Raw genomic sequence first — 14781 nt, 5'->3', positions numbered from 1 at the left:
GGAGTGAATGTAAACCAATTTATCGGCTCTTTTTTCATTCACTGGTTTCTTTTCAACTTATGAATTTAGCAATATGTACTCCAATTCCTTTCCGCGGACGAGCTACTAATAGGCGGTGAACATACCTTCTTTGCCGCCAGGTCCAAATCCGGGTTTCGGCTCCATAGGTTGACCACCAATCTGGATCCGTTGTTAAAGCATCCATTTGTGTTTCCTCCATAGAGTAGATACCTTTCTTCGTATAGAATGTTATGAATTGATCTCGTAACAATTGTCCCTCCTCTTCATTTTCAGAAAATCTATTGAAGGATTCCATGACACCTTGCATAACCTCTTTGTCTAGATTTGGTGGTTTCCTTTGCATACCACCAGGTGCCATGTTTTGAAAATATTACATATCATAAAATCATGGGTTTAATGTGAACCCCAACCAATGTAGTGGGATATTAAACTTCTCCCACCTAGTTAAAATTATTTTCTCTACTTGTTGGTAATAGGTAACACAAGTACATTCTTGCATCATGTCTTTGATTTCACCCATCATATTATCCATTCTTTCATAAATCTCACCAACATCCACGAATAACAACGAAGGACGAGTCTAAGACCCGAGTTTCCTGAAGACATAGAAAAATGATTTTGTGAGATGTTTTTAATCTATTCACCCAATGAACCATATGAGATGCCCTGATACCACAAATATTCAGGGAGTGTTTTTTTTTTTTTTTTTTTTTTTTTTTTTTTTTTTTTTTTTGTGTGTGTGTGTGTGAAATGGGAATATCTCCATTTTCACCATTCATTATTTCAGCAAGTATATGGTTTCCAGCACCGATCTGAAATCCAACATCATAGCCAAGTTTAGAAATGTTCATCATTTGGATAGATGCAGATAAATCAGACGAAAAGATGCATGGGGAACCAGATTTAACCATCGTCCTTTTAAGGTCGATTGAGGGTAGATGATCGATAGGAATGCTGACAGCAGGTGGTGTGTTAGGACTAGCAGCAACCGAATTCTTATTTCGGGTTACGCTGCCTTAAGGAGAAAATCTTCGAGGAGAAGATCGTGCTAATTTTCTTCTCTTAACCCTCGATTATTCAAAGTTAAATGCAGAGCGATCATCAAAGGGGTTGAGATTTAGTTTAGATAATTGCTAGATTTTAGTGATATTATTTACATATGGGCTCGTATTAAGAGCAGAGAAGAGAAACATATTAGGCGTAAAAGGGAAACTTGATCCAGCTCATGAATATGATGGTCCCCACATGAGTTACATACATTAGGAAGCAAAATTTTAAAACCGGTTTTTTAGTTGAATCGGTTCCGTGGTTGGTTCCCGGTTCGACCGTTGCGACCGCTAGTTGTGGTGTGCATCTTACGTGTATCTATCGAACTACTCAATTTGCTTTTGAAATCGTCTAATAACACACAATTTCCCAAATCCCACTTCCTCCATCCGATTGCAAAACCCTAGAATTTCATACGCAGCAGTATCCGAAATCGAAATGTCCGACGAAATTCCTTTCCATATCCAAGAGCTGATCATCAAAAGGCTTCCTATCGTATCATTGCTTCAGTTCAGATCCGTCTCGAAAACATGGAAATCTTTGATCGACAGCTCTAATTTTATCGCTGCTCACAGCGTTACTGAGTCGCAGCATCTCCTTATAAGGAATGAAGATAAGGAATCTGACACTGTTGGAAAGTATCTTTCTTTCCCAGATGATGACACTTTCCCTCACCAGAGGTTTGTTCATACCCTTCCTCATGCCATTAAACTACTCAAAAATGCAAATATAGTCGGTAGTTCTTTCGGGTTATTTTGTTTCCATGGTTATAACTTGGGAATGGAGATGGTTGTTCTTTGGAATCCTTCGATTAGAAAGTCAATCACTGTTCCTATGCCAAACAAGTTTAATCTGGATCCTGAAACTAATCTTTGTTTTGGGGTTTCCCCTGTGACTACTGACCCTAAAATAGTAGAGATCACACAATTTCACAAAACTAGCTACCATTGTGAAGCTAATGTTTACACTGTGAGCTCAGGCAATTGGAGAAATCTATCTAGCAATGTTCCAAGTAAACCATTTCGTATCTTTTGGCCTCAGGTTGTTGTTGATAGGTTTATTTATTGGTGTGCTTTTGACCCTATGAATGTAGATAGTGAGTTACCGAATCATAATTTTATAATGTCATTTGACATAACTAATGAGAGTTTTGGAGTGGTAGAACTCCCAGATAGTTTAAGGCGCCACTCTCCGAAACAGTTGTGTATTTCTAAGGTAAGGGAGTCTCTTGTCCTGCTTGAATATGATAGCTATCAAAAACGTGCTTGTAGTGTATGGATGATAGAGAATGCTGTTGAGAAATCATTTACAAAGAGATTTACAGTTGAGGCACCACATTATTGGTCAATGTCGATAACAACACTTGGATTTAGGAAGAATGGTAAACCTATAGTGGAAGTGGAAAATGCTCATATGTGTTATGAACAGGGTGCACTTATGGTGTATGAGCCCAACATTGAATGCTTCAAATATCTTGGGATGTATGGAAAACCTGGAACATTCTTTGTGCATTCCTACATAGAAACACTAGTTTTGATAGGTCAATCTGATCGCAATATTGAGGTTGAAGATGATGTCTAGCATATAACAAATGACTTTTGGAGTGGACAATTAAGTAACATATCTGCAGATTAGATGAAGTTGATAAAAAGGTATATGTATTTTTTATTAGAAGCTAATATAATATTGTAAACAATATGCGTAAAATTTTTGTTGGGAGTTGATTAATATGTTTAGTAACCTCAACAGGTTGGCCTAATGGATAAGGTTTGTGACATGAAATTTTGTTGTTTATGCTGTTCTTGCATTTTTAACTCCACTTTCATCTGATTAATCAATTCTTGATGTTCAAGCAAAAAATTTGCCTCATTTTCTTCCCAATCCAATTCCCATTTTTTTTACTTTACCTTCTTCCTCAAGTTTGATTTTGTTTACAAGCTCATTCACTTATTCCTTATTTTCGATACGCTAATCGGTTTGTTATTCCATTGGAATCAAGATTTTGTTGTTCGTTTTCACGGTCTTGGAGAATGAGTTCAAATAGTCATCATCAATAATCCTTTTCGACTCTCTTTGCCGTAAGCATTCCAACATCCTTTGAATTCTTTATAATATGGTTAACGTTCTGAAAATAATAACAGTTATGATTACAAAATAATACATAAGTAATTTGATTAATTGATTTATTTGCAGTTTTAGAATTGTTGATGATGACTAGGTTATAACCCGTGGTAATCATGGTTATAAATATAAATAATTTTTCGAAGTAATAAGTCATAACCATTAATTAAATATTGTCAATAAATTATTAACTAAAATATTTATGTTTTGTTATTTATGTAGTATTATAATCGTTGATGCAAATAAATATATTCGTTATTTTATAACTAAATGTTAAATTGCTTATAAAATTAAAATGACCACAATATAAGAAGGTTTTTATTGGATTACCTTATGAGATGTATAATTTAGAATTGTCAAAAAAATATATTATTATTAATATAATTAACGCCAGGCATCAAAAACCACTCCCTCATTTTCAATCCTCGGGTCTCTCCAACTTCGCATCACAACCACGTAAACTCACTATTTACGGTTATATCACCATCATTTTCATTCTGGTTCTCCTTCCTCCCACAATCTCCTTCATCACAATCTGAAGATCGCAACCCTTGCCCACGACACCCTCTATATCCTCTTCAACTTCTCCTCACGTTTCTTCAACCCTCGCGGTTTGATGCATATACCAATTGTTCAATTTACCAGTTGCTTCTCCCATGTTCCAACATCAAAACCTACAACTTCCAATTTCCACTAAACCACCCACAATCTCATGTTGGTGTACTGAAATCCTCCCTGTAACGCTTAACGGTTCTAGGGTAAATTCGCATATTCTTCTTCTACTCCATTCTCTTGACACGACTTCTTCCCAAAATCGAAGGCATTTGCTTGGTGATATCAGGTAAGAAATAAATGCATTTAATGTGGATCGAATGCAAACACGATGGGCCAATCCACCATTGTTGTCAACCATGACCACCAGCTCCAGAAGCACAAAAAAACCCTGCATCTTCCCACTCACTCCACAAAATTTTCACACACATTACTCTTCTAAAATCAATGGAGCTTTGGGGAGCTTTGCTCTGGCTTCGAGAACCTCAATTTATCCTTCTCTTCACTCTTCGCCTCAACCAACTTTGGTACCATCTCCCTGTATCTGGATTTTTATTTTTTGTCGAAATTCATGTGTTAAGGTTAGTTTACTTTTTTCTATTTGAGAAGAGTGAATTCAGAAGAGTAAGGGTTTGGTGTGTTAAATCCGACATCAATGGCTCATCTTAGTTTCTTCCGTTGAAGTAGTTGTATGAATTCTTAATTCCCTATGTTTTTTTGAGCAATTAAAGAAAATATCATTATGATATTTGGAAGTTGGAGCTAGATTTTGGCTGTAAAATAGCGTTTACAATTGTTGTTATTTTGAATTCTTAACTTCATATGTCCCTAGCCGTACAAATTGAACAATTCCTGAAGTTATATATACGATGCAAATTGCAATGCTTAACTTTTTGGTGAAATTCCAACCTAAATTATTCGTCCAAACATGTTATTCATAATGATGTTTGTCCACAAGATTATTTTGTCATTTTTAGCGCTATTTAGTATATTTCACATAGAACTGAAAATCATATTAAACAATATAAGTAGCCCAACATTACAAGAGCTTTTTATGCCATGGACATTGTATCTCATAAGTCTATTTTATCCCTATTGTTCTGATAAAGTGGCGTCCACTTAAATGATGATCAAGTGCTTAATAAGTATTTCAGAAAATGATCACAAACGTTAGCAAACCAACGGAAAACATACGCTGGGAAAATTTGTATAAAAGCTAGATCATTCGGATATTCGTAATCTAGTGTTGTTGGTGCTCTTTCTTTAGTCTTTGCAGACTTCAAAGGTGTTAGTGTTCCTTCTTTAATGGCCTTAAAAGTATGTCCCTTTTCTTTTTTTCCTTTCTAATGTAACACCCGTAAAATTTTAGCAAATTTTTAACATTTTTAAAACACTTAATTACCATTCAACATTACACAGTTTGTTTTCAATATAAAAATTATCAGAGTATCCCAGTATCAAATCATAAAATCATAACAGCAGGAGGAGCTGTACGATCATGCCCTTGCCTTCCCACGATCACCAGAAGTACCTGAAAGAATCAACTGAAACTGTAAGCCCGAAAGCCTAGTGAGCTACCCCCAAATACCAACCGCAACAATATCATAACCATATGATATAAAAAACACAGAACAACCATGAATCTCGAGTCTAGAGTACCACTGGTCCGCCCTCACCAGAACTTCAATCCACCTGGTCCACCCTCTGAGTCTACAGTCTGACTGTACCGTCCACTTTGGCCCTTCATTCTATCTGCCCACTCTCCGAGCCTCGACACATCTGGACCGCCTTCTCGGGGCCTTCAGCCTATCTAGACTACTCGTTGGGCCTTCGGCCTGACTATGTGCCATCCCGGGTCTACAGTCCATCTGGTCTTCCGTGGGTAAGTTGGCCTACAACACAAAGTAGGACCTGCCTCAACCCAACCCCCATATCAACAACTTCTGCACATAAACAGATAATCACATAACAATCCATAAATAACTAAATTGATCTAACAGATCATATAGCATAACAACATGCTAACCAGGATACCGACCTAACCAGGTCACTAGAATAGCATCATCCTATATACCAGGATGAAGACCTAACCAGGTCACTAACATATTACCGTCCTAACTACTAGGACACATATCTAATAGGTCAAAAGCATATCAAACAAATACCAGTACACAATCCGAGAAAGGGTCGGCCTTGGTGCCTTAGACCCTGTTGATAAAGTGAGGATAACTCACCTTGAAATGTGGAACCGTAGAGATAAGATCAAACCACCTAGACACAGCCCCGAACTCCACCACCTGTAACTACCATAGGAGCAATTCCATAAATTCCCAGATTACCAAAATACCCTCAGGAGACAAATTGGTCAAATCTTGGTCAAAGTCAAAGTCAACTATCAAGGTCAACAGTCCATGTTGACCTCAACTTGTCGAGCACCTTCAATTACTCGCCGAGTTCTAGCATAACTTGCCAACTGCCGAGTTAGTCAACGGACTCATCGAGTCCAAGGTAATCTTCATCAGACTCGCCGAGTTAGTCATCCGACACGCCCAACCCTCAAGTGTGCCGAGGCGCCCAACCCACGACCATCTTCGACGGACTCGTCGAGTCGACCATGCCACTCGCCAAGTCCCTTTAGACCTTCTTCTATAGTGATGCTTTTTAAGCTATGCAAAGGCTCCATATTGTAGATCCAACTTCCCAAGGCATGCTTATCACATAAAGTTGCAAACTTTACGTGCATGCAATGCTCTAAAGCCTTAAAATGACAAAACTAAGCTTGCAAAAAAGTATAACACTTGAGGGGAGGTTCATACTTGACAAAGCTGGCTACTTTATGGACTTAGAGCCCAAGGAGAGTCCAGATATGAAGTTACAACTTCAGATCCTAGCTTATACTCAAGAATGGCTTCTTATTATGCTAGAAAAGCCCAAAAGATACCTAGAATGAAATGGGGTTGAGATAGCAACTTAATACCTTCCAAAAGATGTCAATTGAAGTAGATGTTCATTCCCACAAGTTCCTTGCTTCAATCCAGTTGTTTTCCCCAAGATTTTCCTCACCATGATCCTTTTTTCCAAGCTTAAACAAACCAATTAACTACACACACACGATCTAGGGTTTTGGATCCTTAAGAGGTTGTAAAGGGGAGGCTGGGCAGGCCAATGATCCTTTAAATAGGGTGCAAAATCCTGGAACTAGGGTTTTTCCTCCACCGGCTCCTACTTGTCGAGTCGCTTCTTGGACTCCGCAAGTAGGTCACTTAAACGCGTGGCCAACCCGCTGCTACTCGGCGAGTCAGGCAACCAACTTCTCGATTAGACCTCGAAATCATGAGAATTTATAACCATAAATTGATACTCGGGAAATCGGGGTGTTACAATTCTCCCCCACTTGAACTAGACTTCGTCCTCGAAGTCTGCTGCGGTGAACATCCTCCTCTAGTGCTCCTCCATCCCTGCCACCGACTCCCACGTCCACTCAGACCCTCTATGGTGCTCCCATTGTACTTATACCAAAGGTGCTTCCTTGTTCTGCAGAACCTCCACTCTTCTTTCCGGTCTGGCCAGATGCCTCTCAACATAATCCAGGCACTCGCCGACCTAAATGTCATCCAACGACACTATCGTCTCCTGATCTATGATACACTTTCACAACTATGAATTGTGAAACGTGATGTAAATCCCATTCGAACCTTCCCATAAGGTCTATCCTTCCTGCCATTTTGCCATCTTGACAAAATCCTGATGATCCAAAGTATCGGAAACCTAACACTCTGGCCCTGCAGATATCCACTTTCCTCCGCCGTTCAAAGGGCCTAATCAACGCTCCTCCCATCACTGAATAACATAACTATACAAAAAACTACTTCTACACCTGCATCCCAAGTCATAACCCACTTTAACTCTTCATGCTACCATATGATGTTTCTCAAGAGAGGTTGAAACCTCCTGGTCCCAAGTTGACTGCCCACCACCCGAAACATTGGACACCTCACTGATGGCTAAACCAAAATACACATGCAAACAGTAGTCCTCCGCATCTCCCGAAAAGAAACCGACTGACTGGACTTGCTTCCACGCCCTACCATCAACTTCTGCCATCATAATGAACGTTACATCTCCAACATCAGCCTCACATCCTACCTGGTCTTCAGTGATCCATGTTCTCCTTACTTCAGACAGACTATGGCCCTTTTCATAGATGAACCAACCCAAGACACATTACAACCACTCAAACCATCATCAACATACCTACCACTATCGGCCAATCAGAACGGCATTCATGTCTAACCCATACCACCCCCTTCGGGTGGGAATACCAACATGTCTAATCAATTCAATTATCGAGTTGAAATTCTCAGGGTTTGTTGGCCTACCGCCTCAACCCTACTGCTCCCCTTGAGCCTCCGTGCCTACGACTTTCTGTCGGCCCGCATCGAGTATCTTGGCCTACCGCATAAAGCAGGACCGCCTCAACCCTATCCAAATTCCATCGACGATCATGAGAAAGATCTTACCCGGTTCCCAGAACCTGAATGTCAGGATATTCAAATCCCAAACCTTCCTAAGGCTAACGAATACCCAATCGGATCTACTTCCCAGTCCCCAACTAGAGTGTTAACCGATCCAAGAAGATTAATCCTTTGAGGCACTCCGAACTAATGAGATCACCAAGATCCTATGTACTCCATCCAATCTCTAATAACAACTTCCGATCAGGCACAAAATACACCGAAATCCTCAATTTACTCCAACAACATGTTTAATACCTGGGGACAGACCTGCTTATTGCTGTAGCATAGCAGGATACTCAATAACCGCAACTGGATCTCCAAACACATACAGAGTCTTCAGCATAACTGGACCGCCTCACCAGGTCTTCGGTCTATTTGGACCACTCTCAGAACCTTCATCATGTCTGGACCGCCTCTCCGGGTTTTCAGCTTGTCTGGATCATTTTCCGAGCCTTCGGCCTGACCGGTATGCCCCGCCAGCCTTCAGTCTATTCGGACCGCTCTAAAGTTTTAAGTATCTCCCTGGACCACCCCCTCCTGGTGCTCTCTCTCCTATGCAGCCTGTTCTCACTGACTTAGGGTTGAACTCCTGATCCATTTTGCATCTCCAATTCACAGTTCCTGGCCTTGGAATGGTGATCCTATATCCTAACTCCTGATCACCAACAACCTTGGATACTAACCGTCTATAACCCTTGTTACTAAATTCCTTGAACGCCTCTATGCTATATGTAGAAAAGGATGGAAAATTCAGAACATAAATATAAACAATAAGGTACAGATAGAAACTTACCAGCAGTTGCATCTGGCATTGTCCTAGCCTCCTCTGCGGTAAGCTAGAAGGCACGCCCCTGAGCCCTCGGGGGCTCTACTCTATCCTGAACCCTGTCAGTAATCCTTAATGTAGCCGACGCTGGAGCTTGCATCGGTCTAGCAACCTGTTGTGGAAAGTTGGCCTTCATGTGACAAGCCTGATGATAGTGATAACAAATCCTCATGTCCTGAACCGGGGCCAAATGGCGACAATCTCTCACATAGTGTCCCTCCTTTCCGCTTGTGGCACACACCACCGAACCTACAAACTTCGGAGTGACCCTTCCTGCACTTCTCACACGTGCGGTCGCTCTGGCCTCCAAACCTAGAATCAGCGGTCTTTGACCGCTTTGGCACTGGCTGCGACTGCACCGTGGCCTGCCTCTGTTCTCGCAACTGTAACTCAACCTCGAGCTCATGCTGTCTAGCGGCCTTCTACAAGTGCAACAGCGTATCACATCGTTGGGTAGGAAAAAACTGTCTAATGTCAGTCTTGAGCATCGTCATATAACGCGTCATCTGAGCCTGCTCGAAAGCAAATTTTAGGCATAACATCGCCCTCTCTGTGAACAGACGGGTGATATCCAACACCGACTTTGAACCTTGTCTCAACTCCAAGAACTCCTAAGCTCGCCGCTCACGCTCGACTCACAGAATATAACGCGAGCAAAACATCTCCATAAACCGATCTTAATAAACTGCTACTCTCTGCTCATTTGAATAAGACCTTGTCATCAACCTCCACCAGTCCTTCGCCCCGGACCTCAACATGTTCAGTGCACACCTGTCCTTCTGGTCAGTCGGGCAAGAACATGTGAAAATGCATCCCTCGATGTCCGATAGCCACCTCATGGCTATGATAGGGTCCTGAATCCTATTGAAAGTCGGGGGCTTCATATTATCAAGGTCTCGATATTGAAAAGCCTGGTTGGCTCCTACCCTTGCCACTGTTACAGCTGTAGTAGCTGCCGCGACAGCCGCCTCCGGAACGGCTGCATAGCGCTCGTCAAAGTACTCGACCATGATGGTCTTGATAGACCCAAACAACTCCGGCAACTGAGCCTGGAACATAACAACAACCTCATCATGCAGGATCACCCGGATCTTGTCATCCATCTCGTCTGGCCTCATCTGGCCGATAGTCTCGAGTGCTGCCGGCGCCTCCTGTCCACCCTCTCCTGATCCTGAGCCAAATCTAGACACGAATCATCGTGTAACTGCCATATTGAAAACATACCAAAAGGATATTAGATACTCCTCACAACAACCCGAGAACCAACTCCGAACCAAAAACCTAGGGGTTGTGGCTTCCATGATACGCGTATGGGTCCTGTGCTTTCAGTAGTACGGGCCCATACTACCTTCCACACCTACCTATATTTTTCTCAAGTATGATCACAACACCCTAACAATACACACAAATATAGCGAGTACTCAATCCTCACTCCTAAAAGAAATAATAAATATCTAATAACTGACCAACTAGCCTCGCACAACGCACCCATCCATGAAGCTTCCAACAACCCTGCAACATTGGTGTATGCTAGCCATACATAATGTTGGACCCCATAAACTGTCGAATATCCAATCCTACCCTATGCTCCCAATCAGACAAGAACAAAACATAAGGCCAAATCAAAACATTCTCAGGCTATTAGATCTTAATTATGTGTAATCGTGATGCATACATTAAGAAACTACAGTAATGATGTCAATTTCACATAAAGTAAACACTAGGCTAGCAGGCATCATGTAATCAAGCAATTCCATCATGCAATTCCTGAATATCCCTAGCCTAGTACCAGCATGTTGTTCTAGTGGATCACATAATCAAATAAGTATATGGTATTTTGGGGTTCACTTACTGGCTCCGGCTGATCGTACACTCTAAATCCTCCTTTACTTATTTTGAAAACCCTTTTTAAAAATTATTTAAAAAATGTTTCCTTGATTTGGGACTGGATTCACACAAATGTTCCTCCAATTCACTCAAACCAAGGCTCTGATACCAACTTGTAACACCTATAAAATTTTAGCAAATTTTTAACCTTTTCAAAACTCTTAATAACCATTCAACATTACACAGTTTGTTTTCAAAATAATAATTATTAGAGTATCCTAGTATTAAATTATAAAATCATAATAGCAGGAGGAGCAGTAGATCATGCCTTTGCCTTCCCGCGATCACCAGAAGTACTTGGAACAATCAACTGAAACTGTAAGCCCCTGAAAGCTTAGTGAGCTACACCCAAAATACCAACCGCAACAACATCATAACCATATCATATAAAACACACAAAACAACGATGAACCTCGAGTCTAAAATACTACTGGTCCGCCCTCACCAGGCCTTCAGTCCACCTGGTCCACCCTCTGAGTCTACAGTCTGACTGGACCGCCCACATCGGGCCTTCACTCTATCTGGCCACTCTCTGAGCCTCGACACATTTGGACCGCCCTCTTGGGGCCTTCAGCCTATCCGGACCGCTTGTTGGGCCTTCGGCCTGACTATGTGCCCTCCCAGGTCTGTAGTCTATCCGGTCCGCCTTGGGTTTGTTGACCTACAACACAAAGCAGGACACGCCTCAACCCAACCCCCATACCAACAACATGTGCACATAAACAGATAATCACATACCAGTCCATAAATAACCAAACCGATCTAATAGATCATAATGCATAACAACGTCCTAACCAGGATACCGAACTAACCAGGTCACTAACACAGCTTCATCCTATATACCAGGATACCGACCTAACCAAGTCACAAACATATTACCGTCCCAACTACCAGACTGCAGATCTAACAGGTCAAAAGCATATCAAACAAATACCAGTACACAATCCGAGAAAGGGCCGGCCTTGGTGCCTTAGACCCTGTTGATAAAGTGAGGATAACTCTCCTCGAAATGCGGAAGCATAGAGATAAGATCAAACCACCAAGTGACAGCCCCAAACTCCACCACCTATAACCACCATAGGACCAATTCCATAAATTCCCAGATTATCAAAATACCCTCAGGAGACAAATTGGTCAAATCTTCGTCAAAGTCAAAGTCAAGTGTCAAGGTCAACAGTCCATGTTGAACTCAACTCATCGAGTACCCTTAACTACTCGCCGAGTTCTAGCATAACTTGCCAACTCGTCGAGTTACTCAATTGACTCACCGAGTCCAAGGCAATCTTCATTGGACTCATCGAGTCACTCATCCGATACGCCCAGCCCACGACCATCTTCGACGGACTCGCCGAGTCGACCATGCCACTCGTCGAATCCCTTCAGACCTTCTTCCATACAGATGGTTTTTAAGCCATGCAAAGCTCTAAAGCCTTAAAATAACAAAACTAAGCTTGCAAAGAAGTCCAACACTTGAGGGGGGGTTCATACTTGACAAAGCTGGCTATTTTATGGACTTAGAGGCCTAGGAGAGTCCAGATCTGAAGTTACAACTTTAGATGCTCCCTTATACTCAAGAATGGCTTCTTATTATGCTAGAAAAGCCCAAAAGAGATCTAGAATGAAATGGGTTTGAGAGAGCAGCTTAATACCTTCCACAAGATGTCAACTGAAGTAGATCTTGATTCCCACGAGTTCCTTGCTTCAATCCACTTGTTTTCCCAAAGTTTTTCCTCATCAAGATCCTTCTTCCAAGCTTAAATACACCAATGAAGTACACACACACGATCTAGGGTTTTGGATCATCAAGAGAACGTAAAGGGAGGCTAGGGAGGCCAATGATCCTTTAAATAGGGTGCAAAATCCTAGAATTAGGGTTTTTCCTCCACCGGCTCCTACTCATCGAGACCCTTCTTGGACTCGGCGACTAGGTCACTTAAACGCGTGGCCAACCCACTGCTACTCGGCGAGTCAGGAAACCAACTCAATGAGTAGACTTCGAAATCATGGGAATTTATAATCATAAATTGATACTCGGGAAATCGGGGTGCTACATCTAAATAGAATTCATCGACATGCTCTTTTAAGCATAATTTTACCTTGAAAATTCGTAGTACTTTTGATTATATTTCTTGAAAATTTCTCTTATCATCTTTGTTCCCAACCCTTCTCCACCGAGTTTCCCAAGAAATAGATATTATTAATAATTTTATGTTCATGTGCTCTTGAAAAAAATGATAAACTATCGTACTATGATCATTTGAGGTATCATATCAGTTCACTTTGATTTACTTGCCTAATAGTTAGATATTCTTAAATTTATACTTTCATATATTTATTGAAATTTATGATAACAGATTTCCAACTTTCTTTATGTATAAAATCCTATATCAATAAAATTTGAATTTAATTCCATTGGTTTTCCCTAAAATCGTATCCATCTTCAAATTACATTCACATATTCATGAAATTAATGATATAATTATTGATTGTTTAATTCATACATCTTGTAACCACTATGAAGATACAATCTATTTGGGAGATTTCTAGGTAAAATATTAAGGACATCCAGGAAAAGATAACGTCAGGAAAGGGTAATTATGTCTTTATTTCAATACACAACATAAATGCAATAAAATGATCAATAGGGTTAAGATTACGACTCTTTGTTTGACCCCAATAAGATGATGTTATGGGAAGTCTAGGTTTTACACTGATTCTGGATTATGGCCAATTATGAAAGAGAAAATTGTGTTATTTTTCCGGATATTATTGTAATTGTTTACTCTATGGAAGAAGGAAATGGATGTATCGGATACGTTGCGGGTAGGTTCATTTCAGTCCAAAATTGTACGAAAGAACAAAAGCAAAAACTTCTTGACCGAGGCATGTGTTTAACACGGTTTTCTTAAAACAAATTCGCCCTATATGGGTGTTTATTTCCCAGGATACTACAATGGAAAGCAATTCTTCTAGATTGCCCGAACCCTCACTTGGCCACGGATTATACCTTGGTTGCAGCAAGAGAGAAACGATGAAGCAGAAGCGTTAAAACGAAATCGTAATTGTCACAATTAAATAAGAAAATTAATCAAAGAATCAAAACAGAAATCTATGATTAATATCTCTTAATTCATTTTTGTAACAGTTAAAAAAGAAAAAAAAATCTTTCATTAATAGCTCTTAATTCGTTTTTGTAACAGTTAAAAAAGAAAAAAATATATATAAAACAAATTCGCCCTATATGGGTGTTTGTTTCCCAGGATACAATACTGGAAAACAATTCTTCTAGATTGCCCAAGCCCTCACTTGGCCCGGATTATACCTTGGTTGCAGCAAGAGAGAAACGACGAAGCAGAAACGTTAAAATGAAATCGTAACTGTCACAATTAAATAAGAAAATTAATCAAAGAATCAAAACTGAAATATATGACTAATAGCTCTTAATTCGTTTTTGTAACAGTTAAAAAAGAAAAAAAAATCTACGATTTATAACTCTTAATTCGTTTTTGTAACAGCTAAAAAAGAAACACAAGTTCAGTGGCCCGAAGCCAATCTGGCCTGTATTTGCACCACCCCCCTCTGTGCGCGCGCACGAGAGAGCATTGGTTCTAATTAGTCGTACAAAGGTAGCTAGTCTTTGTATGTAACGATCGTTTCTGAGGTATAAATTCATTTAATTCTTCAGTTTATTTAGTGGACTATAATTGAATTGTTATTGTGAGTAGACCTCTTTTTGGGCCGAAGTGTAAATAGCCCATAAGCCGTACACGGGGTGTAACCCCCCCCCCCCCTTGTACGCTGGGTGTACTG

At 40.5% G+C, this 14781-nt stretch overlaps 1 protein-coding gene across 1 annotated transcript; it reads left to right on the top strand.

The window, feature by feature from the left end:
- Positions 1–1506: 1506 nt before the first annotated feature.
- On the top strand, positions 1507–2649 carry LOC145089100 (putative F-box protein At1g47790). Its single transcript, XM_079027592.1, has one exon. The coding sequence runs from the start codon at positions 1507–1509 to the stop codon at positions 2647–2649; it is 1143 nt and encodes a 380-aa protein (XP_078883718.1).
- The last annotated feature ends 12132 nt before the right edge of the window (positions 2650–14781 follow it).

Source organism: Lactuca serriola, chromosome 2, assembly GCF_051521515.1.
Source record: "Lactuca serriola cultivar US96UC23 chromosome 2, Lser_US96UC23_V15, whole genome shotgun sequence".
Lineage (NCBI taxonomy): Eukaryota > Viridiplantae > Streptophyta > Magnoliopsida > Asterales > Asteraceae > Lactuca > Lactuca serriola.
Note: the sequence above shows the minus strand (reverse complement) of the source record. Positions and strands in the feature narration are given on the sequence as shown.